At 40.6% G+C, this 25,890-nt stretch overlaps 1 protein-coding gene across 1 annotated transcript in view; it reads right to left on the reverse strand.

The window, feature by feature from the left end:
- The window catches only part of TAPT1 (transmembrane anterior posterior transformation 1), a 57,731-nt gene that overhangs the window by 28,842 nt on the left and 2,999 nt on the right, over positions 1-25,890 (reverse strand). The window contains exons 2-3 of the mRNA XM_047718951.1: positions 15,729-15,859; positions 3,207-3,325 (exon numbers count right to left, since the gene is read on the reverse strand). Coding sequence (XP_047574907.1) covers positions 3,207-3,325; positions 15,729-15,859 — 250 coding nt within the window. The remainder of the gene's footprint in view (positions 1-3,206; positions 3,326-15,728; positions 15,860-25,890) is intronic.

The raw sequence follows: 25,890 nt of genomic DNA on the forward strand, positions 1-25,890 counted from the left end.
ACTGAAGGAAAGAGCACTTTTTGCTTGCTGAAAAAGATGGAACATAGCACAGCTACAGGTGAGACAAATCAACCTTTAATGGAAGTAGAGAATGTTGAAAGAAAAGGTAAAAGAAGGCAGATTTTGGCTATTTCTAAGTAATTTTGTTAAAATAAATGTATTTTTATATTCCTAAAATATTGAAAAGGTCTTAGACATAATATTAGTAATAGCTTTATTACTATAATGTTTCTTGTTATAGTTCAAGTTTTAAACATTTCAAATTTAGTAGTTTTAAAAATAATGCTCAAAAAGACACCGTTTTCTAAATTGCTCTCTAAGAAAATATAAATTGCAATGCACACTACTCTAAGCACAGATTACTCAGTTTTGATAAAGCATACTTAATACTAAGACAGTAAGGCAGTATTTTCTCATTCTGTGTATTCTGGCCTACACTTGCACAGAATATAGAAAGTTGCTAAAGTTCTATTATGTAATTTTAACTGCATTCCACATTATATATACACATCATATATTTATTAGTGACCGCCTAAAATGTAATTTTTCAGTTGGTCCAAACTGCAGAAATGGCACGAATGGTTTTCATAGGACAAGGGAACAGTCTTACATGTGGCGTGACACACTGCCCTCTGGTGTCATTTTAGCTCTAAAACCTTGACAATAGAACACATTTTAATTTTGTTTTGAAACGCTACTCAATTTAGACCGAAAGTATTTTAAAGTAATATACAAAAGCAACCACCTCTACTTTATATCTAAAAAAAAAAGTATCTTCAAATATCTAGAAAAGGTCGGCTCCAGGATCCATCGGCCACTCACAACAAAGCAAATGGGAGGCGAGGACTGAAGATGTGGCAGTTCTCTGCAGCATCCCTTTTAAGTTTTCAGAACAAACAGTCAAAGACTTCTCTCATGCGATTTGGGTGCCCTGCTTCTCCCCAGTGACAAGGAACACTCGAAATGACACAGTTCTAGATGTCTTGTACAATAATCAGATGGGTCTTCAAACAGAGGCTAAAAAGGAACTTCGGAAACACTGACAAATCACCGCTGTCCCTCATTCCATGAGCAGCCACTGTGTACTAACATACCCAGGGAAGGATCCACTTTAGAAGAGAGTTCTTAGGATATATTTCCCTATAATGTTATATCTCATCATGCCAACAGCCATATGTAACACCCTATGTCTTTGAAAGCCATTCACTTAGAGATAGGCTGGAGCACACTGTTGATCAAGAATAAGTAGAAAGTCAATTTAGCTCACAGTGCAGACGTGAACACCTCTATGTGGCATTAGTTACTTTACGTCAGGTAGCTTCACATGGCTCTATCCAAATTTCTATGTGTCCATCTAGGCTATGCAGTCCACATGAAGATTTACATTTAGTGATGTCTTATTAGATACTTTCTCTGGTTTTCTCAAAACTAAAATAACCATAATTGTATTGAGCCGCCAGTGATAAAAGAAAAAAAAAACATATGAGATTTGGCTTTGCTAATGTTAAAAGTATCATGCTACAGATGTCTTAAAAAAAAAAAAAAAAAAGGTTTGCTACTAAGAATAAAGCATTAAAAATTCTCCCAAAGGTATATATACTTGACTATCCTAAAGCTAATGATTATATCCCTAAAAGAGTCTTCCACTTGACTAACATGTAATTAATAAAATATGCCACATAATTCTCTCATTCTGGTAGGCAGGGCTACAGCATGTCAAGTATCACAAAGAACAGTGATGTGATCATGGTTGATGACCATTGTTTTACTCCACGTAATCTGGCAAAGAATTTTTCTCTTTTCATAATATGATCATCACGACCATAAATTCTTCCAATTTATATTGCAAGGGTATCTTCCCTATTGAAACTGTTTAAGGTTTACTTCTAAAGGGACTGTTTGTGTTATTCACTGCTTAGTAAGTATTAAGTATATGCCCATTTACCACTTAAAAGAGAATTTTCCAAGACTTTAGTCATTTAAAAAACTCAACACATAATTTTGTATATTGACCATCAATGTTTTACCTCAGTTTCCATGGTTAAGTCATTGATAATTAATTATATTTTTATTTACCAAAAAATAATCACCTACTTTATAGTTAAATGAAGTTACTTATTATTGTCCATTTCAGCATTTTAAAACTTTTTCAGAATGAAATGTGTCTAGAAAAGTGATCCATGTGAGAAATGTCATTTGGGCAACTACCCTAAGAACTGTAAAATAATATACTAGAGAATGACTCCACAGAGTGGAGACATGTTGACATGTCTGTACAAAAAAAGAAAACTGTAAAACCCAAACTTCTAACCTCAAGACCAATAAAGCATTAAGATTCATGTAAGCTTAACATTTTCATCTTCCTGTTCCTAGTTTTGATAGAAAAGGAAGGAAACTAATATTTGTTCTGGTCTACTGTGAACAGGCACCATGCTGGGTATTCTTTTTACACTTCTCATCTTTGTGGTAGACTAGGCTCAGCTCTCAACATCCCCTTTTTACTGTGATGTGGAAACAGACTTAGAGAATAGAGAAGTTAAGCAGCTGCCCACACCTTACCAGCTAATCAATGTGAGGCTGGGCTGTCTGAGCCTTCCCACCAGGCCAATGGTCTTCGAGAGTGTTCTGCGTTCACAAATCGGAGGGATTCTCATCGGGAATCATTAACTAAGGCTCCCCAGGCCACTAAGACAGTGATTCTTAAATGAGAGGAAGAGGAGCCCCTGAAGTAAGAGCTCCTTAGGAGATTCTGATAACTCCCAGCCCAGAACCCAAGACGATGCCTCGGAGGTCAAGGGACTTCACGAATACAAATATACTGGGCGAGCAGCATAGTAGCATAGTAGCTACCGGGTCCTTGGCTCTTAGTCCCCATGCCTTCCCATTCTTCTACGTGGCCGCCTGCATTATTAATATTACTGTACTGGCCAAAGCAAAGTTCTAGTTCAAAACCATTTGGAAAAAAAGTATGCATGGAAAAAGTACAAATATTATATAAGCACATTATATAATATTCATTAAAAAGATAAACAGCATTAGTTCATGCATTAAGGCGAAAGTATGAATGAAACTGTATAAATTATCCCTATTCTGCAAAATCTATCCAAGTGACTATTTACTTTAACAACTACAAGTAGTAAAATACTACTTTTACGAGTAGCAAAAATAATTTAAGCATTTGAAATAGCTCACAATCTTAAACTTACCTTAAGCCATAGCAAGGCAGAGTGAAGAGCCTGAATAGTGCCAGGAAAACTCTTAAAGGAAGCAGGGTGAACACATACAGAAATGCATCCAGGCACAGAAAGATTCCAAAAACCATGAGCTGGATTTTAAAAGGAGAGAAGAAAACAAAAAAACAAAACGTAAAATAAATATTCTCTAAATAACTGTTGATGAAGGTTTCAAAAGAGGAATTTCTAAACAATGTTGGGGATACGTTCCTTGTAACTTAGCGATGTGAATAACAAGTTAGTAACTGGACGTGGGTACATGTGCCACATTTAATGAAAAGTCCTCTTCAAAGTGCAAGTCTGTAGTTCTTCTCCCAGAGCCTTTGGTTTACCACCCAGAAAAGTCAATTACTCAAGAGATAATCTGCCCTCAACCACAGCTCTGAAACACCTCATATGGACTTCCTCAAACTCTAAAGATACTGTAGAAAATCTTTCAGCTAGAACCTTTAACTCTAACTTGACTCTCAAGGACTTTGCTGTCTCTATGTATCAGAGTGCTTCATGGACAGGAAAGACTGAGAAAGATGCTTAAAATAGTGTCTTTATGCCACAAATGTATAAAATGATTACTAACTTTAACATAATTTCATGTACATTCAAATTTGCTGTACTCAGAAGGCATTATTAATTGGAGAAATAGTTGCTAGCGTCTGTACCTCTTCCCCTTTTTTGTGCACTTGTCCGGTCCTTCCTATTTTCCTATAACATTATACCTTTGTCCCATTAAATGCAGGACTGTATTTCACAGGAGGGTGGAGTCTTTTGATGGCTGGGGAAGTTGCCACACCCAGGCTACCACACTCTGCTACTGCAGGATCAATGACTTTCTCTATGTCTGATACACAAACATGGTATGTTCTACGTGCCCTCCCACAAAACACTCCATGTAACCTCAGGCAATGCAGTGTCCTACACAAATTGATTAAGTAGTTAAAATCCACAATGTTATGGGCAGAAGTGTGTCCACCCAAAATTCCTATGTTGAAGTCCTAACCACCAGTACCTCAGAATGTGACCATGTTTGGATAAAGGTTCTTGAAAGAGGTAATTAAATTAAAATGAAGTCATTAGAGTGAGTCCTAACCGAATGTGACTAGTGTCCTTATTAGATGAGGAAATCTGGACACAGACAGGGACAAAGGAAAGATGATACAAAGACACAGAGAGAAGACACCATCTATAATAAGCCCAAGGAAAGAGGCCTCGAAAGAAATCAACCCTGTTGGCATCATGATCTCGATTCCCAGCCTCCAGAACTGTGAGAAAAGTTTCTGTGGTTTAAGCTGCCTGGTCTGCAGCACTTTGTGACAGCAGCCCTAGCAAATCTTTAAAAGAAAGGACACATTTTATTAACTTTATGCAAGAATGTTTCAAAAGAGTATGTACATGTATGGGCCAGATTTCTCAATCAGAATATAGAGAACCTAACAGCTTTTTTTAAAAAACAATTTGGGTTCACTACACACACCAACAAAAGTACCAAGTCATATGCTACAAACCACTTTCCAGTCTTCCCTCCAAGGCTGCTGGCCAGTCAGGCATCCTGTCTGTCACCAGCATAGCTAAGGTCCTGTATCTGATTCCTTGTTCTACATACAAAGGAGTGCTGTAAAAGACAGCATGGTCCACAGAAAGCTGGTGGCCCATATTTGTTACTCCCCTGTCACCAAGAAGCCTTTCCCTGTTTCCTGGTGGACTGCTGGCTGCACTACAAAGGCAGAAACTACTAGAACCCTGCACATCCCAGAAGGTATCTCAGAGTGTATGCAACAAGAGATCGCGTGCTGGGAAGGAGAGTAAGTGGTTTTGTCTTTCTCCTGACCTTCCACTAGGGATGAGCACATTACTCATTCACCCAACATCTACAAAGCTGCTAATATGGGCCAAGTAACATGCTCAGCCCAGAAGGCAAAAAGCCAGGCAGGACACCAGGATGGGGTTTCCGCACTCACTAAGCTCATTCACATTTTAGCACAGAGCCACCCACACAGAGACTGCTGCTATGACAGAACTAAGTTTTCAAGGAAGAGGGGAGCCCTAGAGAAAGAATGGCCAAACCAAAATGGGGAAATCTAGAAAAAGCTCCAGAGGAGACCCATAAAGACATCTGAGAAGATGAGGGCGACTGCCACATGGAGAGGGCAGACTGGGCAGAAGAGGGAAGAGGCTTCCAGAGGAAGCAGCAGAGCAAGAGCACAGAGGAGGAAAGAAATTATGAAGACTAAATCTCTCTCTTAAAGAAGAACAGTACAGCTACCTTTCTTTGGCTTAGAATTCGTATTCGCATTGTTCATGGTGCACAACAGTAACAGAAGTCTACCGGGCCCTTCTCTTCACACTTTAAAGTAGCCCAGCAAACTAAGTGGGCAAACAATAATCTCACATGGGATGCTGACCATGGATGGCCTGGAGCCATCAGTGTAATAATAGACTGCCACATAAAACCGGAGGGAAAGCAAGTGGCTGTGGTCTGTGGACACTGCAGCTGGGTAGAGAGAAAGCACTCGTGTAGTGAGAACACACAACGCACAAGAAAAGCAACAGAAATATCTTTCAGGGTTTGGAAACATGGGATCATGGACTTGACTGCTGCTCAGATGGTGTCCTTTCTCCTAAGGCACAGGATCCTGCAAATCCATTACAGATGAGAGTGGGAAAATCTCCTAATAAAGTGAACAAGATGGAACCGTAAAAACATTCATTCTTGAAGGAGGCAAAGATACCATACCAGGTGCAGGATGAGCTGGGCACCCTACAGGACACCGCATGGGCATCTCTCAGTTAATTCATGTGCACCCCATGCCACCCCCAAACCGCCCAAGTTTGGAGGGGCCCGACAGCAGTGGCTTCTGTGCTCCATCTTCCCAACACGGAGGAAAAGCCTGCTACTTAACCCTCCTGACAGCTCTTTGAGGTAGTTATTACCATGCCTAGTTGGCATGTGAGGAAACCACAGCTCTGAAGCTGAACGCCTGCCTGCCCAAGGCTGGGGGTCAGAGTAAAGGAACTGGCATTCAAGCCAGAGTCTGCCTGACCCCAGGCCCTGCACTCTCTCTCTAAAGCAGTTTCCCCAGAGCAAAGAGATCTTACCCCTACTTTTACCAGGCATGGGGGTTAACACAATTATCTTTGTGCTAACGCTTCCTAATTTGCCTAGTGTCATAAAAAATGCAAACAGACATTTAATGAATCAAACTTATAAAAGGTAAATAAATTTCACATATTTAGATTTATTGCTAACTTTGAAAATAAGTTACTAAGAACTAAAAGCTTTGGGTGTATATTATGAGCATAGTATGTACTTTCACACCTTCAGTTACTTTGCATGACAAAGCATGATGAAAATATTTCAAGAAAAATCAAACACTGGAATTTATGGCTTTTGCTCTTCCAGTCTGTGCATTTTTGCAGGGAGGAAGAAGACACAATGCTGTATACCCTTCTGTGGGAAACCTTCCTAAGGCTAACACTCATTCTTTGAGTTGTTCCTCTTTTTCTCCTAAATATTGTGCAGCTCTCATGTGGCCGACTATGATAGCTGAGTAAAATGTATGACCAATATTTTAAGAAAACCAGAGTCTTAGAAAAGAAAAAAAAAAAAGTCAAAGTCTTGTAAAGAAGCAAACTTCCCAATTAGGAAGACTCAAGCTCTAACCAGGATCCACCATGAGAAAAACACGCTATGCTTTCAAAAAAACTCAAAGCATTTATATACAGGCAAAAACCCAAAAGAAAGATTTCACCAAAGTAAGATTAACTTTTAGTCTGTGGAGTACAGGTTGATTATTTTCTACTTCCCCTTTATAAAACAATGCTGGTCTCACTAAATTCTCAACCCAATGTAGGGTAGTAACTCACTGTCTGAAAAAACAGGTCCCTGGAGAGGCAAACTGGTTGGAACTCAGTTCCCTTCATGGGCAGCCACACAGGCAGTGAAGACAATTCAAAAGGCTACAGGGAGCTTTGCAGAGAATTTCAGAGTAAGAGCACACTAGGAAGCTCTTTGTACAAAAATGAACGAAAAACACCGAGACACAAATTACAGATATTCAATTTGAGAATACTTCTCTTAAAATTCATTCTCAGAGTAGGGATTTCTTAAAATTTACATGGGCAAATAATTATTTCAAAATAATCTGCTTAATTAATAAGACAGCTCTTGTGACCCTTTAGAATAAAAAAATCTGTAATTAGAAACACCGAAAGGACAGAAATGTCAGCTGGCCTTTCTGTCTTGCAGGAGCTCTCGTCCGGAAGGACTTCGCAAGTTGTACAGGTACTGCGCAGTGCACCTGGGCACTGTGCCCACGGTCTCAGTCCATCCTCCCCTCCACTCTGAGAGGTGAGAAGCACCCTCTCACCCCTGCTCTGCAGTGAGATTCAAGAGCCTGCCTGGTTTGTGAGCAGCAGAGGCAGGGCCAGACTTCAGCCTGCAAAAGACACAACTCTGAAAATGGAAGCACTGTTTCTATTATGACACCTGTTACTCATCCTTCCAGCCTCAACTCTGCTATTCGATTTGGCCTTATACATATATATTTTTTAAGATTTTATTTATTTATTTGACAGAGTGAGAGATCACAAGTAGGCAGAGAGGCAGACAGAGAGGGAGGGGGAAGCAGGCTCCCCGCTGAGCAGAGAGCCCAATGTGGGGCTCGTTCCCAGGATCCTGAGATTATGACCTGAACTGAAGACAGAGGCTTAACCCACTGAGCCACCCAGGTGCCCCTTATACATATTTAAAAAAAAAAAAAAGGAAGAAAAGAAAAAAAAAAAGATTTAACATAGGTTTAAACATCTGAACTTCAATGTTAAGAAAACTACAAAATGGCACTGATTCTATTACATTGGTCCACAAAACATCACAGGCTAGTGAACATTTCCACAACCAACTCTTCCCACATTCATTTTGGATGTACTACTATGATTCTTCATCATTTGAAAGTGACTCACTTCAAAAGAAATAAATAAAAACACCAACCTCTCTCCCTGGAGAATGGAGCAGGGTTTCTTAACTTTTTAAAAATCTGTCCCTTTTAGATTGGGAGGGAGACAAACCATAAGTGACTCTTAATCTCACAAAACAAACTGAGGGTTGATGGGGGGAGGGGGTTGGGAGAGGGGGGTGGGGTTATGGATATTAGGGAGGGTATGTGCTATGGTGAGTGCTGTGAAGTGTGTAAACCTGGCGATTCGCAGACCTGTACCCCTGGGGATAAAAATATATGTTTATAAAGCTGTAAAAAAAAAAAGAAAGAAAAAGAAAAAAGAAAGGATGAATACCCAAGTTTTGTAGCAACATGGACGGGACTGGAAGAGATTATGCTGAGTGAAATAAGTCAAACAGAGAGAGTCAATTATCATATGGTTTCACTTATTTGTGGACCATAACAAATAGCATGGAGGACAAGGGGAGATGGAGAGGAGAAGGGAGTTGAGGGAAATTGGAAGGGGAGGTGAACCATGAGAGACTATGGACTCTGAAAAACGATCTGAGAATTTTGAAGGGGTGGGGGGTGGGAGGTTGGGGACACCAGGTGGTGGGTATTGTAGAGGGCACGGATTGCATGGAGCACTGGGTGTGGTGCAAAAATAATGAATACTGTTATGCTGATAAAATTAAAAAAAAAATTAAAAAAAAATCTGTCCCTTTTAAACAAAATACCTGTCTTCCTTTTGAGATCTCAAAATAAACAAAATTTTATGGCTAAAATTAAAATAGCACAATTGTGGAATATGCCTCTATGAATTACACAAACCATCTCCTGGCAATTCTGAATACCATCTCCTCCGCCATGACCACCACACAGCACCCACTGGTGGGGGCTGGCTGACCTGGAGCAAAGCAGGAAGCAGTGTTTCCCTTTTTTAATCTGGTCTCATAATTTACAAAGCTCAGGTCTCCTGAAAGCCAGAGACCACATCTGGCTCAATTCTATACTGGGGATTAAAGGTCATTAGGAAGGACATCTTCCCCCAAGAATTTATAATCTAGTGAGCTGGACATAGACTGTGCAGTAAGTGCTGGTGAATGTGCTCCAGAGACACTGGAGAAGAAATGAAGTCTGGGCAGGGTGGGCAGGAATAGGGGTAGAACTAGGGACCGTGCACCCAGGGGAGGAGGAACAGAGTTATTAGCAAGGATCTCCCACAGAGAAGATAAGAGGGGCACTAGATTTTGGCAGGCAGTAAGAAGGAACAGAAATTCAAACAAAGAGAAGAGCATGCCCATGTGCAGCGTAAGCGGGAGGCTGTGTGGCCAGAAAGTGATCATTACATAGAAGAGGGACAGAAACCATCTTCAGTAATTACTAAGGAACATATACCTTTATCCCGCGTTCCAGGAGTTCTTAACAAACCCACATGCAGAGACCCATTATTAGAAGAAAGGATTATCATTCTTAGGAGAATACTTTATAAATTTAAAGTTTACAAATGACTGACTTTGAAAGCAATTACTGCTTCAAGGTCATCCCTATAATAAGTTTTATTCACCTGAATACAAAAATTCATACCCTCAGGAAGTCTGCACTCCAGAAAGAGGCCAACAATGATTACCGGGACCCAGGTACCTTTATAACAAGCAACATTGCGTAGAAGTATGTAACCGCAGAAAACAAAGTAATGTGGATGAAAGCCTTCATAATAATCACAATCTACACCTGACATGTATTTTAACATAAGGAATAGATTTCTTAAGAGGCAAATAAAGAAATAAATTAAAGATTTTAATTTGTAGAAAGACTACATACACGGAAAGGTCCTTGGATTTTCTTGCTTCTTTTACAGTCATGTCAAATACCGTTATACCGTAAGCACTTGCCCAAAATTAATTTCTTGACTACTCCCATCAAACCTTGAGGCAGGGACCATTACTTGACATTTGCAAAAAGCAAACAGCGCTGCAGTGGGCTGCGTGTGCCCTGAGGACCTAAGGCACATCTCAGAGTCATGCTGAGGAACAGAGGTGTGGCAGCTGTGGCCGGCCATGATCACACCACCACACCCCTTCTCAGCTCAAACCTCATTTTTTAGGGAGTGATGAGCACACTACAGCAGGCTGAATAAGCAGCGAGGACAGAGAAGAAGGATAATGGTTTGAGTGAGAGATCACAATGGTCTGCTACAGCACAACAGAAAGAGGGAAGAAAAGAGATTTAAAACTCTTTCCAAAGCTAACACAAGAGAAGTTAAGTTACTGATTCAAAAAAATAAACACAGGCCCATGGTGCCAACTTCACAAGCTATGTTTTAACTACATCAGTGAATGGGGTAGAGCCTGAAGTCTTCGGCTGGTTGTCCTAGAACTGTCGCATGGGTCCTATATGTCCAACAGGTAGCGGGGTCCCAGGCCATGAGGCCCTGGATGCCGGGCTGCTCCCCCATCACCTCCAAGCCCCGCTTCTGGAGGGGGCTGCTGGTGCCATTGTTAAATGGGCCCTGTCCTCCAAGAGAGTTAAGAAAGGCTAAGACTGCAGCAGAGTCAGGCCTCTGACTCCAAGCAGGGGGGCAACAAGCCTCAGAACCGCAGGAATATCAGCCTAGGCTGCCCAGATGCTAGATTCTGAGAAATGCAGATCCCCATGATTTTCTGGCTTCTGAGCAGGCTTGTGGTAGGACTTCTGAGTCAGGGATTGTCATAGACAAGAGTTGCCATCGTAAGAAGAACTGAGGGGAATGATTCCCCAAACTCACTTCCTTGAAATTAGCAACTGAGCAGGGTGCCCAAGAAATGGCTGCCATACACGTGCGTCTGGGTAAGTTCTCAATATAGTTTCACCATGAAATCCAAGGACTGTTTTTCCTGAAATAAAGGTGAAATGATGGCTGTGACTATATTTTGTTAACACACACTCACACTGAGAAACAATGAAAAGGCTTTCTGTGATATTTTGAGTAAGTTCATTGTTTTGAAAATGACTTGTGAATTATTTTTTCCAAATACTACCTCCTCTACCCCCACCCTGAACCCTCAAGAAAGCAACTCTAAGTTCCTCCCCTAGGTAAGTACAATTTCCCTTTCTGTGAAGCTTTCCATTTGCTCCTGTTTCCTCTGCTCCTCACATGCAAACTCATTCAGAGTCGTGGACTATCAACTCTTCTCAAGATGTCCCAGTCCAACCACATAGTCTCTGACAAAGAAAGTCAAAGCCCAGGGAAGTTCAATGCCTTGATCGGGCCATTAGCCTATCACCTGCAGAGCTGAGAAGAAAAGTTAACATTACTGAATCTTGACCCCCAATTTCCTGTATCATGGTAAACTTTGTCCATTTCAATAACAGCAATAGTCTATGTGGAAAAATAACAATATCCTATACCCACAGCAATACTTACACCCAACAAATTTAAAGCTTAGGAAAATTTACTAGATTTTTTTTTTAAGATTTTATTCATTTTATTTGTCAGAGAGTTAGAGAGAGAGAGAGAGAAGAGTGCACAAACAGGAGGAGCAGCACGCAGGAGGAGAAGCAGGTCCCTGCCAAGCAGGGAGCCCGATGTGGGACTCGATCCCAGGACCCTGGGATCATGATCTGAGCTGAAGGCAGACGCCCAACCAACTGAACCACCCAGGCGTCCCAAAATTTATTAGATTCTTAAGACAACAAAGCAGTTCCACTGAAGACTAAGAGGTTGAGTTCCATTTTTGAAAAAAAATGTATTAAATAACTCTGGTAATAACAAAATTTAAAAAAAAAGCCAAAAAGCAGAAAATTACAAGGTAAGGAGAAGTCAAAAATATATTTTTGTTTTAGTTCTACCTTTTATGACAAGCAGTTACATAAACATATGGAAGTAATGGAAAGGAAGGAATTTTTATAAAAGTCTTCCTAGTAATCACAACCTACCCCTGACATGTATCTAGCACACTTTTTCCTTAAGAGGTAAAATAAATAAATCAATTTATTTTAATCCAAAGAAAGATTAGGCACATGGAAAGATCTTGAGACTTTTTTGCTTCTCTTATTGCTAATCTATGTTGATCATCGCTATTTGAATTTTTCAGAAGCAGAGCTGTGAGGGGTGACTAACCCAATCACCATTCTCAATCTGTCACTTCCTTTATTGGAGAAGTATCACATCCATTGTCCTTAGTCTCCTAGGCAGCTGGGGATGCCTGTGGAACTCACTCTCGCCAATAAGACACACACAAAAGGAAGTGTGCAGGAGCACATCTGGGAAAGCTTCTAATTCTTTATAAAAGGGACACTCAAGTGGTGGCACTGTCTCCTCTTCTTTTGGGTGATAATGCAGAGGCATCGCCTGAGGTCGCAGCTGTCATCTTTCTATTAAAAGGCAACAAGCAAGAGGACTGAAAGCCAATTTACCAACGATGGCGAAATGGAAACATAAGGACACTGAGTCCAGACTGGCTTCATTAATCAGCTGGAAAAAAAGTGATCTCCTTTCTCTAGACTTGTCAAAAAACTTTTCAAACCTGTTTAAGCCACTGTTAGGTAGTCTGTCACAGATGCAGGTAAAAGCATTCCTAAGAAATCCTCCCAAAGCTAGTTTGCACTGCTTAGTCTGACCACTCACAGTTACCTGGACTCGGCCTCTCCTCCCAGTATACCTGTACTTTCCTGTCCCTAACAGTTTCCCATCTCTGGATCTTCCTAGCACACTCCCAAGCCCTAAAAATGCGGGTGCAAAATCAACCTCCTTTACTCGTTACCTTGCAATGCATTACCTTCGCAATTCTGGAGGTAAGCTCTGCACTTGCACACTGCCGAAGTGCGTGGAGTACAGATGGTACTCAAAACCGACTGAGAAAAATAAAAAATAAGTGAGTAAGTGACCTGTAGCTCTCCAAATTGGTGTTTCAGTGTATTAGGGAATTTTAAAGACTACTTTGGCAAGCATTTCCTTACTATTTCCTGCAGTCTGGGATTCACACAGATGACAAAATTAGCTCTTAATAAGGGTATTGTTCCCATGGGGTGCAGGATAAATTGTTCCCATCGGGTCAAAATGCAGCACAAACACCAACATGACTGCCATGTCAGGGCAGATGGAGAAAACGGGGCCTCGACGAGAACAGGTATCGCATGAGGCTTGGAGGGAAATGGAATGCTAACTCATTTAAAGTGCCTGTGATGTAAATAAATATTTAAATAGCTTGGATGTAAATGGACAAGTCAAATTAGGCTAGGGGCCAGTGAGCACTTACAGGAATTTTCTAAGAAACTGGTGATCCTGTCCTGAGTTCACAAAGTTTCTAAACTGCTGTTGTCTGACCTAATCATATGTTCCAAGTCATGTGCCTGCTGAGATCAGGCTCTAGAGGGCCTGACAGAAAATGTCAGGGTGATAGGGTGTGCTATCTCTTTTGACCATCAGCGAATCCTTCATGAAAGACACACAGTTTACTCTAAGACAGCATGGTTACAAAGACAGAGGGAAGACAAGAGTTCTCCCCCAAAATGCCTGTGGTCAACAACCCAAGAAGGCAGAGAGTCAGAAAAGCACATCCATTGCTGGGTTAGAAAAGTCAAATTTAGCAGCAAGTGAAGCAGGAAAATTAAAAGTCTAACATTAGATCAAAGTGGGACATAGGGGAGCCATGGGAACCAGACCTCTCCCAGTCACCCCTTGCTGTACAGGGAGGCTTCAGATGACAGCTACCCCTTCTATGAGGAGACATCTTCTGGAATGCAACCTGGAGACAAGAAACCTTTCCAAATTCCTCTTGTTCTCCTAGGGCAGGGCATTCCCCAAGTTGCTGAGGTGATGACTATAAAATATTTTAAAACATTTATAAAGGGTTTACCCCATAATTAACATACAGATGAAAAAACTGAGGCAAATGGAAAGAAGTGAATGGCTCAAGGCCTTGCAGCTAATAAATGGTGGAGTGGAGGTGCAAATCTGGGCAGAATGGCTTTAGAGTTCATGTCCTTGACCACTGCACTATCCTGTGTCTCCGTTTAGACTGTAGAGAAAGTGTAGTTCAGAATCCTCCACTGTACAAAGAAAACAATATAGCCCCCACACAGATCACACACAGTGAGTAACAGATCCAGGAAGAGAACCCAAGGGGGGTGTGGGTGCAGGCAGAAAGGGATTTGTGACGGAAAAAAAGAAATGCTCCCCAAGGTCAACAAAACACTCCAAAATTTTATCCCTTCACATCAGAATGAGAAGTTCAAATATGAAAAAAGTGGCAGAGGAAATACTATTATTTTCTCCAAATAATAGTATTTCCTCTAAATAATGGTATTTCCTCTGGCACTACTAGTACTGGAAATACTATTTTGAATATATAAGCAATTTACCTGTTTTGAATGCCAAGTATGTGTTTTTCCACTAAGAAAATTACACAAAAATTCTGGAATTTTTTTTACATTAGTAAACAGGTTCAGTAAAAGATACTCAGTTGACCACTCTCTTGACCTGAAAGTATAAACACTAATTATGTGTTTTATAGCATGTGCAACCTTTGTAGAAGCAAAGTGCTCTTTAATCATCAAGTTTCTCCTCCTGAAAAGGTTACATTAAAATATCATAGCATTTACCAAAAAACAACAACAACAAAAGAATACAGTGTTATACATTAGAAGTATGCTATATCCTACATCAGGGAAAGGTATTAATATATTAGATATTATCAATCAGACAGCAAATTTACTGACATGAACATCTAGATAGCTCCCCAACTCTTGTAATAAAAGCTTGGTGAAACTCTACTCATCACATAAAGGTCTGGGAGACACCAGGGGGAACTCACCCTGTTAGGAGATATTTATACCTGTAATTAAACTGAAATCGAACTCTGCTTTTCTCTACATTTCACTTACTCTGAGATAGTAAGAAGAAATCACTCTAAACTGAAAAATGCGACACCTTTCTGTACATTTTAAGCAATAAAGCTTCTGAAGTGTTGTTCTAAGAGAATAAATTAAATTTCCCTAAATAGGCCCAAAGCAAAAGCCTCTGTAATAGGAAACAGGATTAGAAAATTATTACAATTATGCATGAGCACTGTTAATTCAACTTTTCTGATGTTATACCTCTTAAATACACACAAATAAAACCAAAGTTTTATGACTAAATACTTCCTCTCGTATAAGAAATGCACTCTAATAATTTTCCATTTTTTTCTTTGAAAAAAAAAAAAATCCTAATTGACAGCAACCTACCTCATTGGTTACTCATCCCATCAGTGGTCCCTTAATACACCATTTTTTTTTTAAGATTTTATTTATTTATTTGACACAGACAGAGAGATCACAAGTAGGCAGAGAGGCAGGCAGAGAGAGAGGGAGGCAGAAGCAGGCTCCCTGCTGAGCAGAGAGCCCGATGCAGGGCTCGATCCCAGGACCCTGAAATCATGACCAGAGCCGAAGGCAGAGGCTTTAACCCATGAGCCACCCAGGTGCCCCTATTTCCAATATTTTAAAAACTCAACTCAAGCTATTGACAATTTATTTTCATATAATTAACATGTTAACATAACTTTCAAAATAATGTCTGGTAATAGGAAAAAAATAGTACCTTTTCCAATTCTCTTGGTATTCGCATACAAGTGTATACTCTTTCTCTTCTTTCTGTATACTTGGCCTCATTATGTTCAAGGAAGTACCCTCTGGTTAGTTCAGCACTGAGGAACCTCAACAATGAAAGCTCTACAGGAAAAGAAAATGACACAAAACAAAAAGAACAGTATTTATCAAGAAACTTACATGCTAGCTGGGGCTGTAGATAACACATATATAAAACAAAAAGAGAATAAAACAAAGCAATCTATTATTCTGTGCCGAGAACTAAACAGCTACATACAAATGATCAGCAAATGTTATTGACAAAATTGCTACTCTGTGTGGTATAAAAGGAAAATGACACAGGGATATAAAAGGAATGATTACCATGAGCCAGAATAGTTACAAAACTGTGCAAGAGCCCAGTCCTGGGTCTTATAGGTGATATAGGACCTGGACTGGTAGATATAAGAGGGAATAAAGATCAAGTATATATAAAATGGATAAATGTATATGTCTGTACCTATATATATGATTCTACATATGCTAAAAGAGAGACAAGTCACCTAAATAGGCATTGCTCAGGTCCCAAAACCAACCTGGGTGAACTATACTGATATACTTCTTTCTTCAGCCTCAGAGATCCTGCATAAGTATCTAAATAATGACAGTTCCCTAGGTGAAGGCTTACCAACAGGATAATCATTATACTAAATCATACAAAGTAGAACCTCAACAAGATCTGAAAGACATCCCTTTCCTTGGATTTGTCCCCCTCTTTTCTCTGTTCCTCCAAAACAAATTCACCCAGAATCATCTTGTCTCAAATGAAAATAAGGCCAAAGGAGGTTGAGTACTTTCCCCTTGGCTATAACTGGAGTCTTAGGGATAAGAAGCTGAAGTTCCAACCCCTTCCAAAATGTCACACTTCCCTGAGAGCCCATCACCTAACTGACTTTTCTGGACCCCTGATTCCCATTACCTTCCTATTTTTACTCCCCAAGAGGTCAAGCCCTCTTCCAGAAGTCAGGATACCAAAGGTCTCAATTTGTCCTCTGCTCTGAGCTGGCCCTTGTAGTCCTTTTACTAAATACAGTGTTGGTGTTCCCTCCAAAAAATGACCAAGAGGGAAAGTGGACTTCATTTATGAGTACTGACTCATGGAGGGCATCTTATGTGAGTGCCAGGATTTAAAGTCTGCAGGTATGGGGAAGAGTCTAGTGTCAGAAACACCCTTGAAAAGCCCTCAGGGAGACCTGGAAGGAGACTTACTACCTCCCGGTGGGCCTAAAACAGCTTACTTCCTCCATCACTGAACAGATGGCTAGTTCTCTGAGCATCAGGCCAAATGGTCTACTCATATAGAGAGGTTATATTACACACAAAAAAATACACACATGCATGCATACATTTCTTTAAATTCCAGATTTGTCATCTCTCTGGAGAGTTAGTGATACCATGAGAGTTATCTAGGGATTGAAACAGACGGAGAGAAAAGCAGACTTCCACCCACTCCAGCCTCATGCTGGGCAGGCCAAATATCAAACGCACTGAAAGCATCATGCTCTCAGTGCATTTATGGTTGAAGTCATGGACACCAGAGGTGAACTGTATTGTTTACATATTAATAGATATTCCGATTAGAAGGCCTCAGTATAACCAAATCCATACAGAGTACAATTTTTGATTGGGAAATTTCTAATATATTGTAGGCTGGCTAGATCCAGAACATGATCTGCTGTATGAAGGGGAGAAAAAGAAAGCCTTCTGAGCTGCAAACAAGAAGAGCCAAACCAATGAAAGACAAAAATCATACTCTTGCGGCACCTGGGTGGCTCAGTTGGTTAAGTGTCTGACGTCGGGTCAGGTCATGATCTCAGGATCCTGGGATGGAGCTCCACACAGAACTCCCTGCTCAGCATGGAGTCCACTTGTCCCTCTTCCTCCCCCTCTGCCCATGTCCCTGCTTGTGTTCTCTCTTTCGCAAATAAATAAAACTTTTAAAAAAATGTATATATACACACACACACTCTTACTCAGTTTAGTCTTTTAATTAGAAAGCAAAGGGTGTGTGAGTGTGTATGTGTGTGTGTGTGTAAGATTTTGTTTATTTACATGAGCCAGAGCATGAGTGCGTTGAGCACAGAGGCAAAGGGAGAAGCAGATTCCCCGCTGAGCAGGGAGCCCAGTATGGGGCTCCATCCCAGGACCCTGGGATCATGACCAGAGTCAAAGGCAGAAGCTTAACTGACTGAGCCACATAGGTACCCCAGAAAGCAAAGGAAGTTCTGATTAGCTGATATATATCAATATAGATATCATAAATATCAATCCTTTCATGTAAAACTTAAGAAGTAGCAGGTGTCTCTGAAGGCAGGAGAGACTTCTTACTTACATGCTCACACTACTTTTCACTGACCGACTTACACTACTTCCCACCGACACCAGCGAGCCCCAAAGGTCACTTCACCATGATTCCTGTTCCACCCTCCATCACAGGCACTCCTCTAACTGCCCGACTTTTCAGACCTGGGTGTCTTTGGCAGCTCCTCCACCTCCACTGGACCTGTAAGTGTTTGCCGGTTTGGTGTTCCAGTCACTGCGTCCTAACAAAGCACCAGTTACAGTGAAACACCGGCCATCCCTGAAAGCTGTTATTTGCTGGTGTGTCCTCTTCTTTTTCTTATTCTCCTTGGACAGTCTAAGGTTAAAGCCATCATCTGAACCCTGAAGTTACCATATCTGATCCCGGGAACCTGGACCCATATTTCCAGCTGCCTCCTGGGCAACTCCACCTGGCCCCCTACCCCTACCTTGAATTAGCAAACGGAGCTCAGGATCTTCACCCACAATCTACCCTCTGCAGCCCTGACTTTAGCATGTGCACCACCAGTGACACAGCTCTATGTTAGAAGCTTGGGGCTACCCTCCTCCTCTCACGAAGCCCCACTGACTTGTTGTCTGCGACATTTATTCACTTGCCCCCTCTCTGTATGTCACTCTAGTTTGGTCCTTCTCATCCCCCTCTAGTTCCCACCTAAGCTTCCTGACTCATGCCCTTTTTTCCAGTCTTTCCTCCTTTCAGTCCTAACCCTGCCAGGCAGCCAGAACCAACATGCTCACAGACCAGCTGCAGGTCCCCTTCAATGCTTTCTGCCACCTGCAGGCCAGACCCTACACCTTCCTGGTGGTGACACCAGATCCCTTACAACTTGGCCCCTGGCTATGTTTTCAGTCATGCCTCACACCTGCCTCTGCTGAATCTTTAGGTCACAAATCTCTAGTTACACTACTTTACATTTCTTGCAAACAGGACAGTTGGGTGACATGGTTCATTGGCCCAAAAATTTCCTTCCAGTTTCCCTTAGGAGACCACACACAGGTGCCTGCTCTGTGAAGCTATCCCAAGGTCTTCAGGACAGAATGCAGCCTCTCCCCACTCAGCTGGCATAGTGTCTACCTATTCTGGCACTTCTACCCACCACACTTTTTTGGGCCTGGTTTTGTCCTTTACTTTGCATCCTCAGGGTACAGCACGTCATACGTGTTCAACAAATGCTTGCTAAAAGACTATATGGATCAGAGAAGGAGGAAAAAGTCACAGAGAGGAGAGCAGCAGAGAGAACAAAAACAGGATCAGAAATCAGAAGTGGCAAAAGCAGAGAGAACATCAGATTCTTGAAAAAACAGCCTGTAACTGAGACTGGGAGTGAGTAGCAAAAGAGTGACAAACTATGGCGCCTCAATGGATGCAGCTCCCCCTGAAGATAAGGAGCCTCTAGGCTGTGTGTATGTCTAAGTGACTGTAAAGGGTCACGCAACAGATATCTGAACGTCCACACTAAAAGCACGGGGTGGGGGGGTGCCATGCTGACAGGCACAGCCAGTGAGTGCCCTGGGGTATGGGACAAGGATGCTGGCGTTATCCACAGTAAGGGCAGGGAGGGAAGCTAGGCAGCCTGCTAGTATGTCAACTGTGTTAAGGAAATACAGAAACAGGTTTTCATAGAATTTTAAATTTAAGGCAGCAAATTAAATCAAAAGATTGAGACAGCTATACCCTGTTTACTTAGAAATTATCCTTCACAGTGGCATCTTCCCTGATGACGCAGTTGACTGAGTTTTACCATAATAAGAGTTTTGTTATGATCCATCAGAAAAGCAGGGATTAGTAATCAGAAGAATGGGGTTCTGGCATCCTCTCTATCACACGTGAGTCCTGTGATCCTGCTCAAGTCATAGATCCAGTTTCACGGGAGAGAAAACTGAGGCTTGGAGCAGTTTTAAAAAGCTGCCCAGGGTCCACGCAGGATGGCCAAGGGAGAGGATTTGTATGAAAGCACAAGACAACTGCAAAGCAGGACACAAGGTCTTGACTCCTTACTAGTAATTTCAGAGGATCTGAGGTATTAATTCTACTTTAAGGGTTCCCTAGAGTTTACTGATGCTGCTTCTGCAATTCTGTTTTCATAAACAAACAGTAATGTGGCAAAATAAGTATAATCAACAAACTATCCAACCTAATAACTAATTTTCTGTAAATAAGTCATGTAATACAAACCTACAAAAGTTTCTTAACTATAATACAAATATAGAACGTGGTATGTGAGGATTCTATTTCTAGAAATGCAAGAATTTTAGTTATAAACATCCATTTAAATTCCACAATGGAAAATTCAAAAGTATGCACTTAAAAAATCAAAATGATAAAGACATGCTTTTTGTGCACAGCTCTCATAACTATGAGGCATATTCTACTGTTAGGTCTACTTTGCAGATGAAAAAACCAAGGGACAGAGAGGTTAAGGAGGTTGCCAAGGTCACACAGGAAGAAAGCAGTAGAGCCACGATTCAAAATCAAGCAGTCTATCCTCAAGCACTGGATCTGGCACTGGATTATTTTTTCAATTAAATTCAAGTTAGTTAACATATATTGTATTATTGGTCTCAGGGCCAGAATTTAGTGATTCATCAGTTGCATATAAAACCCAGTGCTAATTACATCACTTGTCCTCCTTACTGCCTATCACCCAATTACCCCATCCTCCCACCCACCTCCCTTCCAGCAACCCTGTTTGTTTCCTAGAGTTAAGAGTCTCTTATGGTTTGCCTCTCTCTCTTGTTTTTATCTTATTTTTCCTTCCCTTCCCCTGTGTTCACCTGTTTTGTTTCTTAAGTTCCACATATGAGTGAAATCATATGGTATTTGTCTATCTCTGATTCATTTCAATTAGCATAATACCCTCTAGTTTCATCCACATCATGGCAAATGGCAAGATTCTGTTCTTTTTGGTGGTTGAGCAATATTCCATCTCTCTCTCTCTCATATTCTCTCTCTCTCACACACACCTTTATCTATTCATCTGTCAATGGACATCTGGGCTCCTTCCATACTTTGGCTATTGTGGACACTGCTGCTATAAACACTGGGGTACACATGGCACTAGATTATTTTGTCTATCATTGTCTCAACTGCTTTTGTAAACAGGTCACTATGTACTTTCTAGAAAACTAGGATCACCACCACCCCCCATCCTCCTCTTTCTGTATTTCACATATAGCACCCTGGGTTTACTTCTTTTTTTTTTTTTTTTAAGATTTTATTTATTTGACAGAGAGAAATCACAAGTAAGCAGAGAGGCAGGCAGAGAGAGAGGAGGAAGCAGGCTCCCTGCTGAGCAGAAAGCCCGATGCGGGGCTCGAACCCAGGACCTGGGATCATGACCTGAGCCGAAGGCAGTGGCTTAACCCACTGAGCCACCCAGGTGCCCCCTGGGTTTACTTCTATGAAGTTAACATTGTTAACTGGTTGGCTCCCGTAGCAGCTGTTTGATAGCAGGCATCACAAATCCTGATCTTCACAATGTCCAGCCTCCAGTGAAGCCTGAATCTGAGAGAAGTGCCTGCATACAATTAACACCATACTGATGGGCTAGGGAATGGGTTTTTTTAAAGATACATTAAAGCAATATTAACGAAAGAACCAAGCTTCAGGAACAAAGTATTTCGGAAACTTTATCTTACCTTCTCCCCCACTCCTGTAAAACTGGCCCTGCTTAAAGGATTAGGATACTTTCACTTTATTCCAAGAGACAACTTAAAAAGTTCTTGCACATAGTACCTCATAAAATTCTCACAACAATTCTGAGAGCTAAAGAAAGCAGATAATGGCGTTCATGTTTTACAAATGAAGAAACTGAGGATCGTGGAGGTTAAGACACTTGTCCAAAGTCACTGAAAGGTCAAGATGCAAACTGGGAACAGAATCTAGATCTCTGACCTCCAAGTCCAGAGTGCTTTCTCCCCTACACCATAATTAGTATGCATCTACCCAACAATCACACAAGAGGAGATAACCTAGCCCTAATCTGACTTCAGCAGACCAGAAAGAACCCTTTGACTCAGACTGAAGGTGAAGGGGCTTACATTGCTCTGCAGCCTGAGCTAGTAAGTTAGCCTTGCTGCTCTGTCAGCTGCTCCCACCTTCCCCAGCCATAGATACACTTTGTAGGATGCTATTTAATCTTCTGTTCCGAAGTATAGCTGTGGTTCACTGTTTTTGTTCTTGTTGTTTTAGACATTGTTCTCTAACATTCTACAGGTTTGTCTGAACTTACTTGTCCTGTGATATTTGGGTATAGCTGCCTGGCTAATTACCTAAGAAGGATATATTGTTCTTTCACCTGTGGATGCCACCCCTCAAGCATTCTGCTAAGTCCACTTCAACTTCTTCCATACTGTGGTGGAATTTTATTCCTTCTTCGTAAAAGTGGCTCTCAATTATTATGCCAAACATCTGTCCTTATATATTAAAAGCAGACTATTTTCCAAATAAAATAATCCAAATGTTTATTTTCCAAACACTGACTTAACTTTTCAGATGTCAACCAATTTTAGCTCATTTATCTAGTTCTTACCAAGAAGAAATGTCAGCATGTCTTTTAAAAATATTTATAACACAAACAAGTGCTTCTACATTAGAAGAACTAAGTTTTGCCACTTGTGAATATTTCACATAAGGAAAATAATACCAATCATACATCCAAATCAGTTCCTCCAGAGTATTTTTAATCGATATTCATCTTTTACTGCAGAAATGCTCTGTGTTCCGGTATCTTAAATTGAGAAAAGTACAGTATAAATTGCTTCCTTCTCATCCTTAAAAGGAGATTATGTTTAACTATCTTCTGGGATAGCTTGGTTTAGAAATAAGAAGCCAGGATATAAAAGTATTAATTAAAAGTAATGAGTAGCCATAAATATGTTTAAATGTTAATATGTCTAAATAGATCTTTCTTAAGATAGCACTGATCATTAAAAAATTGGAAAGTAATACTGGTTAACTGCTGGGAAAATATTATAAAACTCTCCAGTCTTAAGTAATGTAAAATGGTAATAAACTTTACTAACGTTATGTAAAAATATTACATATAAGTTTGTTACACAAACATAGAGGTACATCTCTGTACAAGGCAAATTAGAAATCAATACAATAGTGATTCTATCTTCCTAAGTCAAATAATGGTAAAGGTACCACTCAAGGTTTTAACACCCTCAAAATGCTTCTAAATAGTCTCATGTAGGTAGGTAGAATATTCATGAATTTATACATTTATAGATGGAAAACAGGGACACAAGGAGTAGCGACTCTTTCAAAGGTCGCAAGGTTACAGGGTTAAGGACTAAAAATGGGATCAGAATGTCAATAATCTAACAGTAGGCTATAGTCTTTCCAAAGACCTGTTTCACCCAAGCATTCTTCAAACTGGGCCGCAAAAGAGCAGCCAGGGATGAATTTTGGAGGGTAAACTAGGATGAAGTTAAACATTTTAAAAAGCCAGAATACTGCCCGGTCAAAGACCAAAATGAATAACTTCACCACTTGTTTAATTTACATGTACTAGTTAAATAAAGCAAGTGAGAGTTTTAAGAGCAGAGCAATAGTGTGTCAAAGAGAAGGTAGTTTTACCTTACCTATATCAGGATGTAGGATAAGGACCAATTAAATGAAAAAGTATTCTAATAAAAATAAATTAATTGTAGTAAGAACTTAAAACTTCAATTACACAAAAAATAGGGTGTAGACAATATGAACAGTTAAAACCTTTGTCCCGCTCGAAGTGTTGTGGGAACTATAAAAAGGAGCTCAGTTGGCTTTTTGGGGTTTAGGCTTTCCTCTTGCCTCTGCTCATTCCCTCATAGAGGTAAAGCAAGATGTCTAAAATGGGTAAAGAAAGAGAAAAGCAGCAAAAGAGATCGATAACAAGTGTAAGCTCTAGAGAAGTGGAGAGTCACCATTTAAACAAAAGGAAAAGCACAGGCCCCACAGCACTGATGAAATCAGACACAATACTGTTCACCCACAACCTTACTTTAAGCTCTTTTGTTTCACAAGCAACACCTATCCCTATGCATATTCCAACATCTACATATAGGTATTGTTTTATCCTCACTGGTATGTACGATGCTTATTTTACACCAATTCTTCTACTGTTAAGTCTTCACGGGTACTAGAGTCAACTTAGGTACTCAGATACTGAACCATTTAGTAGCGGAGTCACAACAGAGCCAAAGGAATTAGGCAAGTGGTCTAAGCAAGCACAGAGTCTAAGAGCAATTTAACAACCAAACCAAGCCAAGAACAGATTGCCTAATTCTTAGTTCAAAGTTGACCTGCTAGATGTAGATTCCTAAATGGGAACACGGTAATACAGGAACTCTCCCCCTTAGAACTTTTACAGATAAGTAGAGTGGGGAACGAGTACAAAACTATGGTAATACATACTTATGATCTGCGCTCATGTCAAAAAGGACAATAGAAGTTGGTAGTATTTTTTTTTTTAAAAAGATTTTATTTATTTATTTGAGAGAGGGAAAAACAGAGTGAGAGAGAGAGCATGAGAGGGGAGAAGGTCAGAGGGAGAAGCAGACTCCCCGTGGAGCTGGGAGACCGATGCGGGACTCGATCCTGGGATCAGGGATCATGACCTGAGCCAAAAGCAGTTGCTTAACCAACTGAGCCACTCAGGCACCCTATTTTTTTTTTTTTAAGATTTTATGGTAGTATTTTTAAAAGTAGTAACAAAAGAAGATAGAAGTGATGGATCTGTAATTCTGCACTCTACCCAAAGTCCAAGAACACTGACCACATAAGGCAACAGTGGAATATACAACGAACACTCTGACAGAGAGGAAGAGAACAGGTATGATGAGTGGTGTATCCGTTCGCACTATGTTAAGGTGTAAGTACTTGTACCACAGTTTCAACCCACTGCCAGGCTACATGTAAGTCAAAGTCAGAATTTAGAGAAGCAAGTGATTCAAAGAGTTTGAAATGAGAAACAAAACGAAAGCTTACATGTACATGGTATATGTAATGGCTCATACCCAAATGAATATTTATATGTATCTTCTAAACATATAAATGGACAAAAATAAGTATAAAAAATATTAACCTCAAATACTACGTTTTGAATTATTTTACTTAGATGGGGAAAGTGTGGAGAAGCATCTGGTTTGTATATTCATTCATGGAATCCTAGGTTGTCGGGACAGGCCAACAAACATCTATAAGAACCCTAAATTCCTCGGGAGAAAGGATAACAGGACTTTTGAACTAACTGATGGTTAGGTCACCAAGATGCTAAGATTATGACTTTCAAAGGGAAAAACGAAGGTTGCCCTAAACTGGAGAGGAGGACTAAAGTACCAGAGGTGGCACGAGAATTAAAAAAATGTACAGGTATGTATGGTGATGATGGTAGCCACACTTTGGTGAGCATAGCATAACCTAGAGATGTTGAATCACTCTGCTGTACACCTGAAACTAATGCAACACTGTGTGTCAACTACACACACACACACACACACACACACACACACACACACACACAGAATTTTTTTAATGGACAATTAATACCTTAAGTATAAGCACAGAGCCTTGGAAGACATTTGATTCAGGGAGAAATGCTTCCCACATGACACTAGGTGGTGCCACTTAAAGGCCCTCCTGCCCAGGCCAGCCCCTAGGGAACAGTTTTCTAAACTCTGCTCTAGGAAGGAGAAAAAGGTTACAGAGCAATAGAAAGGGGAAATGCTAGAACAGCAAGGTGAAGCAGAGCCGCTTAGCAGCTTGCATGTTTAAGAATGGCTGAAAGAGTTCTAATCTCCAACCAATG

This window comes from Lutra lutra, chromosome 2, assembly GCF_902655055.1.
Source record: "Lutra lutra chromosome 2, mLutLut1.2, whole genome shotgun sequence".
NCBI classification, from domain to species: domain Eukaryota; kingdom Metazoa; phylum Chordata; class Mammalia; order Carnivora; family Mustelidae; genus Lutra; species Lutra lutra.